The sequence below is a fragment of the Coregonus clupeaformis genome, chromosome 8, assembly GCF_020615455.1.
Source record: "Coregonus clupeaformis isolate EN_2021a chromosome 8, ASM2061545v1, whole genome shotgun sequence".
NCBI lineage: Eukaryota > Metazoa > Chordata > Actinopteri > Salmoniformes > Salmonidae > Coregonus > Coregonus clupeaformis.
The window spans coordinates 15,356,601-15,370,681 of record NC_059199.1 but is presented as its reverse complement, the minus strand read 5'-3'; the positions used below and the strand labels follow the sequence as shown (position 1 = coordinate 15,370,681).

General features: G+C 42.8%; 1 protein-coding gene across 2 annotated transcripts in view; it reads right to left on the bottom strand.

Annotated features, from left to right (window-relative positions):
* Positions 1-14,081, bottom strand: part of dock11 (dedicator of cytokinesis 11) — a 131,203-nt gene that overhangs the window by 83,913 nt on the left and 33,209 nt on the right. For both annotated transcript variants that reach the window (XM_041884063.2, XM_041884064.2), the window contains exons 8-16: positions 9,075-9,255; positions 7,925-8,004; positions 6,084-6,167; positions 5,451-5,591; positions 4,449-4,733; positions 1,407-1,529; positions 846-928; positions 512-634; positions 19-95 (exon numbers count right to left, since the gene is read on the bottom strand). In XM_041884063.2, the coding sequence (XP_041739997.1) occupies positions 19-95; positions 512-634; positions 846-928; positions 1,407-1,529; positions 4,449-4,733; positions 5,451-5,591; positions 6,084-6,167; positions 7,925-8,004; positions 9,075-9,255 (1,177 nt within the window). The remainder of the gene's footprint in view (positions 1-18; positions 96-511; positions 635-845; positions 929-1,406; positions 1,530-4,448; positions 4,734-5,450; positions 5,592-6,083; positions 6,168-7,924; positions 8,005-9,074; positions 9,256-14,081) is intronic.

Sequence of the window (14,081 nt, the reverse complement as noted above, 5' to 3'; positions counted from 1 at the left end):
ACAGGGCAAACTACCCACTTGAGAAGTCCGGAGGCACACACTCGATGGTGACATTCAGCTGTCCAGGGATAGTCTGCAGCTTGCTCTTCTCTGGCCTGAAGGGGTGAAAGTGTATGAAACAGTCATAACACTATAAGTATGTACGCCTGCAGTGCCAACAGACACTAGGATACCGACTGAAATGTACGTAGTCCAGCCAGCACACTAAACCACCTATACTGTACACTCTTAGAAAAAAGGGTTATTCGGTTCTTCGGCTATCCCCATAGGAGAACCCTTTTTTGGCTACAGGTAGAACCCTTTTGGGTTCCATGTAGAACCCTCTGTAGAAAAGGTTCTACATGGAACCCAAAAGGGTTCTACCTGGAACCAAAAGGGTTCTACCTGCAACCAAAAAGGTTATTCAAAGGGTTATCCTATGGGGACAGCTGAAGAACCCTTTTGGTTCTAGATTGCACCTTTTTTTCTAATAGTGTACAGTCACAATCATCACGTCTAATTGATGACTCACTTCCTGATATCAGCCAGCATCTTGATGAGGTCATCGGTGGAGATCTTGCTGCTGTCCTGGCGATAGAGAGGAGAGAACTTCCCGTCCATGTCCAGACTGCCCTGGGCATCTTTAAACACTTGCCTGAGACAACAGAGACAGGATCATGTTTACGTGTAAGGAGGATGTACATAGTAAAATGCAGGTAAATATTCAAATGAAGACACCTGAGGTTGCAAATAAATCGCCACACTGCCTGAGGACAGTAAACATTCTTTCCCAAATAGTGAGTCAATTATTCCACTGTTTTACATCTGATTTATGTGTTTTACAGTGTATGAGAGCTGTGTCTTACTTGGCAGCCCAGGCGAAGGGCATCCTATACTGGCCCAGGCGCTGACACGTCTGCTTGGCAGCCTTCAGAACCTTCTGGGCTGTCTGGATTGGAACACAGAGAATGAGTCCAATTTAATAACAGTAACAAGTTAATGAAAAGGTAATAACATGATTTATAACAGTGGCACAGCTACTCAAATGATCATGTTGGAAACAAGATCAAAATAGGCAAAACATGGGAAGCAATTCAGTTTAAAACAAGTTAAACAAGACACTTTAACAGTAGCTCTCTCCGCCATGACAGAATACACACAACCCAGGCAAACACTCTGCTAAAACTTTTAAGCAGTTGTTTTGGGGGGTTATACATGTCCTGTGTCTGACCCATGGTTTATTAATTGCAATAGCAGTAACTAAGGTGAGAGAGCAGTGGTGGCAGAAGACCTTGTTGATGTCTGAAGGGAGACACACAACACACACACACACACACACACACACACACACACACACACACACACACACACACACACACACACACACACACACACACACACACACACACAGAGAGACAGACACATACCTTGTTGATGTCTGAGGTCTTGATGTAAGGCTCAGCACAGTATGTAATACCATTCTGTAGGACCTTCTCCACTCTGGCCACCAGGAAAATATCAGCATGGGGGTTGGTCACTGAGAAGATACCCTGGAGGAGAGATGAGGAAGAGAGGATAGATGGAGTAAAAGAAAGATGGAAGGATGAGGAAGAAAGATGGAGAAGACAGACGAAGGGAAAAATGACTATTTGAGACTGTTAGGCCTAATGATGACCCAGTGTGGTAGAAACGTTGCTTTTAAGCTTTAGATGTATTTAAACAGTTTGCAGGTATTCATCATTTTTCTGTTTGAAACTGTGACATTAGGACTACAGTAGTTCCTAGTCATATTAAGAGTGAGAGTTTATCAACTGTCTCCTGTACAGAGCCTGGAGCTGGGAAGTGGTTGGCTGTCGGTTGTTAGTGGCCGAAGTTATATAGGAAACCCAAACAGAGTTGAAACTATTTTTGGGTCAGTGAGATGAAGCCAACCGTGGCTCTTACACAGAGCGTCACGCACACACGCACGCACGCACGCACGCACGCACGCACACACGCACACACACACACACACACACACACACACACACACACACACACACACACACACACACATACATACACACACATGCAAAAACATGTTCTTCCTGGGAGTGGCAGCACAGTAAGAGTGGAGATCGTGACACATTAGTAGACATTTGGAACACTTTAACAATACATCAGCTTTGACATAATCCGGACCAAAAGTTGCATTAAGTTGCTCTCGCAGGGGTCTAGCTAATGATTCTGCTACCAAAAACAGATTTACATAAATCACAATATAAAGTTGGCACTGAGTGAGACTGAGGGGAGCCTGCTAGCAGCCGTACTAGTGAGACACACCCTGACTTCTGTTGTGCAGTAGAGAGATGAGGGCTGGGTGCAGGCTGTCCTTGGACTACACCCAAACAGCACCTCAATTACACTGTGATCTGCTGGTCTCCAAGTCTATAATCAGACAGTAATCATAGAGGTAGGCTATTATCTATTTCTCTGTGTCCTGCTAGACTTTGCTAGGTCCACACACACACTGGACAAGAGTTTAATCAAGTTCTGTTTTTTTGTGTCATCAGCATGCATCGTTTGACCAACGAGAGTGAGAATGATCAATGTCTTGATTGATTCTATTCTGTTTGGTGCTCTGTTTGTCATTCTGTTTCTGGGTCCAGATATTTTATTACACGTATTTCCATTCTACCTCACAGGATTTTCTGCTGTGTATCTGTGTTCTTTCTGCTCCAGAGAGAGAGAGAGAGAGCTCTGTCATGTTTCCATGTTGTCTGGGGATGGGAGGTGCAGTATTGCAGTGGGCAATGGTGCTGTCTCCATCCGAACATTTTAGCGACCCTCCTCTTGGCCGCAGAGAAAACATTTAGCTGTTTTAAAGTTTTGCCGTTGGCCGGAGAGAAAATGTTTCCTGCAATTCTACACATTTTGCAATGGGGCTGAGAGAAAATGTGCAGTTTTAAAGCAAATTTCCTGCAATTATACACATTTTTCCATGGCTTATGCCGTGTTCTTATGCTATCTGAGTGACTCAAACATTATAACAAAATCAATACGGGCCCCATGCCATGACATTTTTTGAATTTTAGATTCTCCCTGAATGTCTTTTATTTTGGGGTGATTGTTAGTTCTCAAAGATGATCTTATTAACAAATATAGAGCTCCATTATCGTTTCTACATCCTTTATATCTGGTTTTAGTAGTTTAAGTTTACACTGACCGGGGCATACATATTATAAATAAAGTTGGCTACACTTCCAGGATTACAAGCTAGGTAGCTAATTACCTTAGAGGTTTCTCGGACGATCTGATGTTGTAACGTGTCACTTTGATCTTAAAAGTGCGCCACGGCGCGCTACTGCTAAATAAATATAGGGGAAACACCGGTACTGTGATTTATTGCTGGGTTCCAACGCTACTGCGGCTGGGTAATCCTGTAAATGGGACCAGCAGCGGTGTGTGTGTGTGCGTGCGCGGGTGTGTTAGGACATCCCACTAGACTGTTCTTTTCTAGTCAACTGGCTTCAAACTGTTTAGCAAAACAGGCTAGGGGAGAGTGTATTTCACTGCTACTAGAGCAAGTTTGATATTGCAGTTTGATATTGCAGTTAGCCTTTGAAATGGTAATACTAGCTATATACAATACAGATAGGTTAACGTGAACACATTTCATAGCTGCTGTTCTCATTTACCCAAATACTGTATAATGACGAGTTAACGTTAAGGAGATCAACTTTGAAGCTTTGAGATATTCAACCGATTATTAACACGAAAATCCTCTAGTCAAAATCCTACAGTGTTGCACGGAAGTAGTAGCTGTAGCAATGGATGATGTAGTTATGTTGTATGTTTACGACCATGTGGACAACAGACTTAGTAAACAGTGTAGTCTCAGCCTGAATCTCAACAAGCTTTGAATGAAGGGGGAAAATCAATGGTATCATTCTGATTATGTACTGGTTGCGAAGACGTGTTCATAGTAGCACCAACAGAATCCCCCAGACACCAGAGGTAGTCCAGCGAAATCAGGAGAATCAGTCTACTGCTCTCACACACACACACGCTGCATTGTGGGTAAATGCAACGATGTGCAGTATTGTGACACCTCATGGACTAGGTGAAAGAGGAGAGGACAGCCACTGTTAACCAGCACCGCTGACGACAACACCTTGCAATCCCCGACGGGAGTGGCTCATCTCTGGGTGTCTAATGCCTACTGACCGGTTCGTGGGTCATCAGAAAAAAACTATTTCCTAACAAATCTCAAGCCATCTTCAGTCATCCCTGTCCCACCAACTGATCATCTAAAGTAATCATATCAAATAAGGGAGAGACTTAGTTTGTAATCTTGGGATTCTGTGATGCCGCCATCATTTCTACAGATACACAAGCATGATTTAGTGTGTGTGTGTATGTGTGTAAACAAACACAATGCAACACACAGAATATATTATATAGGTCAGTTAAGGTCACTATGGTCCTACCTGAGTGGGGAATTGCAGCAGAGACTCAGACACCCTTTGTAGAATGGGCAGACCATTCCCTTTCCCTGTATCACTGTTCACTCCTCCATTCACTCCTCCTCCATTCACCCCGCCTCCATTCACCCCTCCTCCTCCTCCACCTCCCTCTGATGTAGGGGAGAGTGGAGAGGTGTCGGTCAGCATCTCTCGTACACAGGGAGGGTTGAGGTCCACGTGGAAGTCAGAAGAGATCTTACAGCTCTTAGACACGTCAAACAGGGCCAGGCTGATGAAGAACGGCTCCACCTGGATAACAGAGAGATGGGAGAGGGTGTGTATGTGTGTGTTTATGAAGTAAAAACAAGAGAGTGTGTGTGTGTGTGTGTGTATACGAGTGTATTTGCACTTCTGTAGACATCAGCATACTAGCTTGAATGATGGCAACCCCACTTCTTCCAGGAACCATTTTGCCTATGTGAGTTTGAGACTAGAGAAGGGGAGAGGAGGGGAGTGCAACAACTTCCCTCCATATAAATCTAGGCCAACTTCCCTTATTCCCCTCCCCTGAACCTATAAATGCTCTAGTGGGCATGAAGTTATTTATCACGGTGTTTTATGTCTACTGTAATCCACTCTGAAGGAGGGAGAGAGGGAGGACTGTGTTCTATACTGCTGGCTCATGCCAAAGAGGCTCTGCATTCGTCTCACACTCTAAACAGAATGCTTACTTCATTCATCAGGGAATCTGAATGTGGATAATGACTTAGGTCTCTATACATCAATTTGGCCATCTATCTTGAAGTATTTCAAATGTGCAATATTTTAGGAAAAAACATAACTACTTGAAATTCTAACCATAATTCTTTATACTTAAAAGATCAAAAATTGATATGAAAAAAAGTTGAATATACAACATAAACACTAAGTCTGATGTCAATTTTGGATCTGCTGTGCTCTGTTGTACGTTACTCATATACGACCTACGTTGGAGCAGGAGGATAGGGTGTGTGTGTGTGACCTTACGTTGGTGAGCACCCCGTCCCCCCTGTCGTTGGCACAGCCCTGCAGGCTGAAGGTGAGGTCATGGCAGCTGACGGCGATGCGCCGGCCGAAACGCTCCTCAAACGGCTTCACATCAGGCTCTATACCTGAGAAGTCCAACCTCTGGAGAGAGGAGAGGAGGGGGGAGAGGAGGAGTGGAGGAGGAGAGGAGGATGGGAAAGAGGTGGGAGGAGAGGGAGGAGGTGGGAGGGATGGGTGAGGAGAGGAGAGGAAAAAAGATGGAGAGAGGGGAAGGAGGGAGAGGGGGAAAGTAGAGTGGAGGAGAGAGGTGGGAGAGGAAGGAGGGGGGAGAAAGTAAGGAGGGAGGAGAGGGAGGTCGGGAAGAAAGATGAAGGAGAGAGGAGGGAACAGTGGTTAGCTTCTGGCATCCATCCCCATGGAAACATACAATATACAAACACAGACATTCTCTAACTGAGAGGTTCACTCGATGCCAGTTGAGCCAGCAGGCCCTGGGACTGCCCAGACAGACATGGCATATCATGCATCTATACACACCTATACACTGCCTACTATAAACCTGCTTAAAATAGACTTAAGCAACATTAACAAACATATGGGGGATGAATAGAGTCAAACACAGACGGTCCTAACCTGTGTTTCAGGGTCCAGAGAGAACAGCTTTTGCCTCCCCTCGTTCCTGTTGATTTTATTGAGCTGGTCTGTTTCCCTGGCGTACTGCAGAGAGAGAAACACAGACAAAGAACAGCCTCAGGTCACAGTGAGATCTCCATCATCCCTCTCTCCTCTCACACCATCCATCCATCCATCCATCCATCCCCAGAGAGAGACAGTAGAGTTAACCAGGAAGAGGAGAGCTGGGACATCTCAGAGCAGACAGCTCTCTTTGTTCTCCATGTGCTGTTCTGGGATTATAGGCACATTAAAGCAGTGAGGTGGTCTCTATGGGATAAACATAAGCTGCATCCCAAATGGCACACTATTCCCTCTAACGTCCACTACTTTTGCCCAGGGCCCATAGGGCACTATATAGGGAAAAGGGTGCCATTTGGGACATATCTATCCTGTACTGTTGTTACGTCCTGGATTAGAGGATGTAGCCTACAGTAGGGACCTGCTACAGACAAAAGAGCTAGTGAACTGTAGTTCTCTGATACTGAAATGCTATCAGATAAATACATGTGAAAGATCAGTGAGCAGATACCACTTTAGAGGCAATAGGGTGTGTCACGACTTCCGCCGAGGCTGCCTCCCCTCCTTGTTCGGCAGGTTTCGGTGTTCGTCGTCACCGGCTTACTAGCTACTGCCGCTCCCATTCTCATCACTCCACTTGTCATGTCTTGTCTTGTCAATCACACACACCTGGTTCATATCCCCTCATTAGTCTGTGTATAAGTGTTCCCTCTGCCCCCCTTGTCCTTGTGGGTGATTGTTTTATGTGAAGATGAGTGTAGCTCGGTTGAGCTACCCGTACGTTGTATTGCCGGGGTTATTTCTCCCCGTGTGCCTGTATTGTGTTCCAGTGCGCCTGTATTACGCCCTGTGCTGTTGACGCTATCCAGCGTAACTGTGTCCTACGGAATAACGTCTGTATTCTGTGATTTACCCTCCTGTGCCTGACTCCTTCAAATCACACTCTCACAGGGTGCCATTTGGGACGCAAGCATTTTGTTTCTCTAACTGACTAGAAAAACATTCCTTATCAATAATCATTACTGCTTAAACATATGTAAACTCTATCTGCTATCTAGAACCTAAAAGAGTTATTCAGCTGTCGTCCATAGGAGAACCCTTTTTGGCTCTAGGTAGAACCCTTTTGGGTTCTCTGTAGAACCCTTTCCACAGAGGGTCCTACATGGAACCCAAAATGGTTCTACCTGGAACCAGAAATGGTTCTACCTAGAACCAAAAAGGGTTCTACCTAGAACCAAAAAGGGTTCTCCTATGGGGACACCCAAATAACCCTTTTGGAACCCTTTTTTCTACGAGTAAAACTTTTAAAACGGCACTTTCCGTTCTCTCCAAAGGAAACAGGATACGCTCTGTCTGAATGACCCTATAAAACCTCTCCACCATGTGGCTAGAATCACTACCATGTGTGTGTGTGGGGAATATCCACACTACTAGAATAAAACACTGCTGCTAATGAGACCAGAGGTGAAGAGAGCAAGTCAGACTAAAACATACTGCCAACATCCACCAGGCTGAATCAATTAGCAACAGGGTCTACACACTATGCCTAAGAGTGGACTGCACATACAGCTACATTATGTATCATATGCTTAGTAAGAAATGTATTTAAAAAATGAACATATATATATATATATATGCTCGTTCGTATGATGGTAAGTATGATCTCAATCTCAATCAACTATTCTTATTTACATAACATAAATAGCATAGTTGACAGTAGGCCTACTTTATGGGATTCCTCTGTAGTGTGTGATTGATGTTGATAACAGTAAAAGTATTACCTTGATGAGTTCAGGGTGTAGGCTCCTCCCCAGACTCTCCAATAGGCTCTCTCCTTTCCCCTGGCTGCTACTGTCCTCATCTGATTGGACGAGAGAGGAGTCAGTCAAAGAGAGTACTGATCATAGAGCCTAATGTATGATTCAGATGAGTATAATGACATCTGATATTAGTGCACCTTTTCCTTGATATCTGATCCTCCTAGAGTTGTGCACTTGGATATTCACCTGCACAAAGCTACTGGATGATTCTACTTCATGTTACATTCTTTACCTTCCATGTTGAGCGATGTCCCAATGAGCTTTTCCTACTAACTCTGCTGCGTGTCTGACTCCCTTCAGTGTGCTGGGGACCAGCCAGGCTAACTGACTCCCACAGCTTTCTGCTGTATTAGCCAAAATCTCTCAGCATCTCAGAGGCATATGAGAAAATAATGTATTTGTTTTTAGAGGGACGTTTGAGGAGAGTGTGTCTACCCTTATGAGAAAATGAATGTCCCAAACTGTCAATTGCTCAGAGGCTGTACACACAGGTAAACATGCAGACACGGACACACACACACGCAGACACGGACACACACACACACACACGCACACAGACAGACACGCACACAGACAGACACGTATGCATGCAAAAAAAACACATATCAAATCAAAGTTTATTGGTCACGTGCACAAAAAACACAAAAACCACACACACACACACACACAGCTGCTGGATCATAATGTTGGTGTTCCTCCACTTATCTAACAGCCATAATATGCAGAGTTCAATAGTTCACAATAACTTCCTTTTATGTCAACAAACAATTCCAATGAAGTTTGAAAGGGGAACTAAATGCTAGAGGCAGATAAAATGACTGGTGAAAACTAGCAATACAATGCTGCCTTGTTGTACCAACTGTTGTGTATCATCCTGTAATTGACTGTTTAGGCTATTCAGTGTGTGTTTACAGGTTAGGGGGAGGGATTTGAAACTCCTAGAGGAGATGACTGTGTTGAAAGACATGTGCAACTTTTCTTTGGAAAAAATAGCAGGAGTGGAGTAGCTAAATAATACGATTGTTTTGTACTGCAGGTGTGTAGGAGTAGGAGAGTACAGGATACAGTGTGTGTGTGTGTGTGTGTCCAGTCTAATCCCTTCCATCCTCACCCAGGGCACAGTCCAGGCTGTCTCCTCCGTTCCTCCTGTCTCCTCCCTCGGTGCTGCTCTGCAGCGCCTGTTTCAGGGTGACCACCCACTCCTCCATCTCCGCCTCGCTGTCCGCAGCCAGGAAGTGGCTGTAGCGCTCCTGCATCTTCAGCTCAAATCCGTTACGGCGCATCTTAGGGCACTGGGAGGGGGGGGTTGGAGTCATTTAGTAACATAAGCTTAAAACAGTTACTACAGATCTTAGGGCACTGGGGTGAAAATCTAGAAGTTTGGTTGGAGTCATTTAAACATTGTGGCTCAAAGCTCAAAGCTGTTACCGCACATCTTAGGGCGCTGGGGAGGAGAGACAGAGGATAGGCCTGGTTGGAGCAGCATATTGCCAAATAACACTCGGCTCAACACTCAAACGTGCTAGTGAGTAGCCAGCTAATATTTAGAGTTCACGTTTAGCCAACTTGGGTCTATTTGCTAGCTAGATAACAAGGCAGAACAGTTGAATTGTTATGAACACACCCTTCTGTCCGTCTCCAACTGTTTGAACAGCATGCTAGCCTGTCTGCTTTGTTCAGATGTTGAAATCAATAACTTATTTCTCAGAATGAGAACGAGTTGCCAATTCCCTATATAATTGTGTTTTATGCTTATTGCACATTTATAAAACACAGACTAGACAGCTAGTATAACAGTCTTTGGTTAAAATGCTGCTAGGTACCGACAAACTGAGCAATGTTTATTGATACACCCGTTTTAGTAGTGTCTGCTCTGTGCGCAGTTTGAGTAGTTGAGACATAAAAAGGGTATCGTTAGAAAGGTTAACTTCTCCTCTATTACAGTAAAATAATGTCTGTTAGATTAATTTGGATTTTAAGAATAATGACTAAAGAATTTCTGTGGTTGTGGTTGTTGTCTTGTTCCCTGTGTCCGAGGATTGGTGAGTCAGGCGTTGGTGAAATGCAGTATCTAAACAATGATGAGAGATGGACTGACTCCGGACTCTGACCAGGGGAATGTGAAAAACGATCCTCCAGGCTTGGTGGATGACGAGGATTTGGACCCTGAAAGACCGCAATTGGATGAAATGTTTATTAGTTCTGATGTGATCTCTGAGATTAATCATGCTTGTAAAATACATTTATCCTGAATGTGGGAATATTTAGTCAAAGGGGTGGATTGTTAGATTAATTTGGATTTTAAGAATAATGACTAAAGAATTTCACCCCAAACACAGTATAAATGTTAGAATTATCATGTAGTGTCAACCCACTAACAGAGGGGGCGTTACTAACCATTCAAGGTGGAAGGTGGGAACTCTTTAAGAAAGCCACCTAAAGGTGGGAGGAGCATAGTGTCTTTGTTTGTCAAGGGGTATAAAAACAGTATGTTTGCGTTTTTGAGCAGAGCTCTCCTTGAATAAATTTACCGATAATTACTTGTGGATTGTGGACCTTGAATCATTGATGATTAAAACCAGAGCTTTACAACCTCTGGTAATGATTCAAGCTTAGGTTGAATTAGAGATAGAAATTCACATGACAGATTGGTCCTTCGAGCCGGATCTTAATACATCTTTATCGTTCTAGAGACACCGAAATCCGTGCACGGCCGGGTGATTGCATCCGTGAAGAATAGTCCTGGCCTTCGACGTTAAGGTTAATAAACAGGCCGGTGATTACTCTTTATGAACGATAAAGACGTTAACGAGTTTGAAAAATTATTTGAATCCAAACTACAAGGGAAAGGTCAGTAATTTTATTCATGGCTTTTGGTGAAATGATTTGAACTTGTATAAGAATAGGGATTCTTGTGAAGGGCAGACAGGTTACCAAAATCTCAAAGAAGGTAATAATTATTACGACAGGAAAGGTCCGCAATTGATCCTAGAGGTAAATAGCTATTACAAAAAAAAACTAGTCCGAAATGACATGGAGTGAATTGCAATCACAAAAGGTAAACTAGTTAATATTGTCATTGTACGAATTGCAATGTTCAGTATAAACAGGGAAATAATTATCATCGTGTGAGAGGGATGTGTCGGGAGTTCTATATACGACTGGGCATTTGCTAGAACTTTGCAAACAAGTTTGGCAGATGATAAGGTCGTATATGTGTGAGACTTAATCCCTCGGGAGACATGATCATTATTTCAGGGGTGGAGAAAAAAATAAGTCGCGTGAGGAAAATTGGGTAACTTACTCTTTTCATGAAACCGGAGTTTTAAATAAAAACTCTGGGTTAGGGGTTAAATAATTTTAAAGGGTTAATTACAAAAGCAAGAGGCGCACTAAGAGATTAGCTCCTACTAAAATAATTCGGGAGTGAATTATTTAAAAAACAAAAAGGGGAGGAGGGATTTCTTATTGTTCCGCCATGGGAAAGACATCTTCTAAACAAGTCCGAGAATTAACGGGAGATGAAAGAAATATGTTTTATGGATCCATGTGGGAGAAGAGGTATGAATTTATTGGGCATCTCGAAGTAGAAAAATTAGAATTTATGATCAAACAGATGCATGTAGACTGGAACTAATTTGAAAGAACAGCGAAAGGAGGGGCTAGAGACAGCGAGTGTGTTTTTTTAAGCGCGAAAATGCTTTAACGGGGACAAAGGAATATTTAACCATCGTGACTGCAGGGGAAAAGGAGGATGACAGTCAATATTTTTGGTTCAACGGGTAAAATGTTTGAAAAAATGATTCGTGTCAATTAAGAATTGGCTAAAAACACCACAAAGCGATTATTTGAGAGGTACCTATAAAGTCCAACGAAGTGGTCCTCTGTAGCTCAGCTAGTAGAGCACAGCGCTTGTAACGCCAAGGTAGTGGGTTCGATCCCCGGGACCACCCATAAAAAATAAAATAAAAAATGTATGCACGCATGACTGTAGGTCGTTTTGGATAGAAGCGTCTGCTAAATGTATGAGCTTTCGCACTCAAACGTAGACGTACGTAATGAGTGAGAAAGTAGAGAAATTTACGTTTGCATTTTTGGTCATTTGGCAGACGCTCTGGTCCGGAGCGACTTGAAGAGCCAATAGAGGTTTGCATGGAACTATTCTGTCGTGTTGGGCATTTGAATGGCATAAGGTGAAATATGTGTGTATGAGGAAATTCAACGGCGGGTATAAATGATAACCGGATACTACTTAGTATTTGGTTGGTTAAATGCTAAATAAAAGATTTGAGGCGTGGTTATGGGGTAACTAGGAAGACGCACTTATTCAATAGAGAATGGGTGGAGAGAGAGTTTTTACGTGTATTAAAAGTTGCATAAGATAACTTTAGTAGTATTCTAAATAATCTATGAAAATATGTTACAAGTACGAATGACATTATTTCCTAAGAAGATAGATTGTAGGGAAGTTTCCCGCGCCTCCCCCATAATGTAGGAAGGAGCAGGAGAGGGGGGGAGTGAGAGACAGGACATAGTTCAAATGGTAGGAATGTCATTAAGTGTATGCTGATAAATAATATCAAGCATTTGTTTTATTGATTGGGGCCGAATCAGAGAAAACTGTTAAAGATATTGAATAGCGAACTGAAATGGGTTAGCGGGAAAATACTAATAATTGGAAAATTTAAAAAAACTATAATTTATTTTCGTTACAGTGAAGCAAGTGGCATTGGCTGTTGTGCTGGGGGAATGGCGCCAGCCTGTGGTGGGTTCTGGATTTGTTATAAATAACTTTATATTTTAAACTAAAATGAAAGACTACAATTAGAACATCAGAAAAAGGACAATATAATTCGTAATAGTTATTATAATTATTATTGATAGTTATTGCAGTTATTATTATCCTGAGTGGCGCAGTGGTCTAAGGCACTGCATCGCAGGGCTAACTGTGCCACTAGAGATCCTGGTTCGGATCCAGGCTCTGTCGCAGCCGACAGCGACCGGGAGACTCATGGGCGGCGCACAATTGGCCCAGCGTCGTCCAGGGTAGGGGGAAAAATGGCCGGCAGGGATGGAGCTCAGTTGATAGAGCATGGTGTTTGCAACGCCAGGGTTATGGGTTCGATTCCCACGGGGGGAGGCCAGTAAAAAAAAAAATAAAGATAAAAATAATAAAAATGTATTCACTAGGTTGCTCTGGATAGGAGCGTCTGCTGGGTGACTAGAATGTAAATGTATTATCATTGATTCAGTAATGATAGGAGGGAAGTAGCGATAGAGCTGTGAGGGTTGAGTTGAGGACAAGGAGAATGATTTGTGGCTCTGGTTGGCGGGGAAAAAGGAGAGGCAGAGACAGACTTAGAGAGACAGAAGAAGTTAGAGAGGGAGAGAATAAAAGAAAAAGAGAAGGAAACTGTTTAGGTTTGAAAAACAAGCAGGCTGAGAGACAGAGATAACAGTTTCTGGAGCTTGAAAAGCAGAGACTAACAGAGTAAGAAAAGGAACAGACGAGAGCAGAGTATTTAATGGCCACTAGGGGAAATAGCTGGGAGAGGTAGAACTCCAGAATAGAAGAGGAGAGAGATTTTACTAGGGGGTGGATCAAATAATTGATAATGGATCATTTGAATGAGATCACATGTAGCAGATTTAGAGTAATCAATTAAATAATAATTGTATACTCAAGGAATTTTGAGGGGTTTTATGAAGTTAGGCAGTATTTAGGTCATAAGAGGGAGCTACCAAATTAAGTTGAGCCTAACTATCTTTGATTGTTATTTTTCAATTGGGTTTTTCAAATAAAATAAAAACACACCCAGCATGATGTTTATAAAGGGTTGTTATGTTGAATTTAGGGAATTTTCAACAGTTCATAGGTGGTGTTTACTATGCTGTGGGATGGAACGGTTTATTGGGTGATATTTGAAACTAAATTCATGGAATAAGCTGCAGTAATCAGAAGAATGTACAATCTAAGGCGAGACAACTATTGCCTAGATCATTGATTTAGCAATAGGGTCAGGTAGATAAGGACTAGAAAAAAAAAAAATTAGATGAAGAATGATGAGCTTTTTGGTAAGGATAGACTGCTGTAAAGCTTGGATACTCATTATGTACT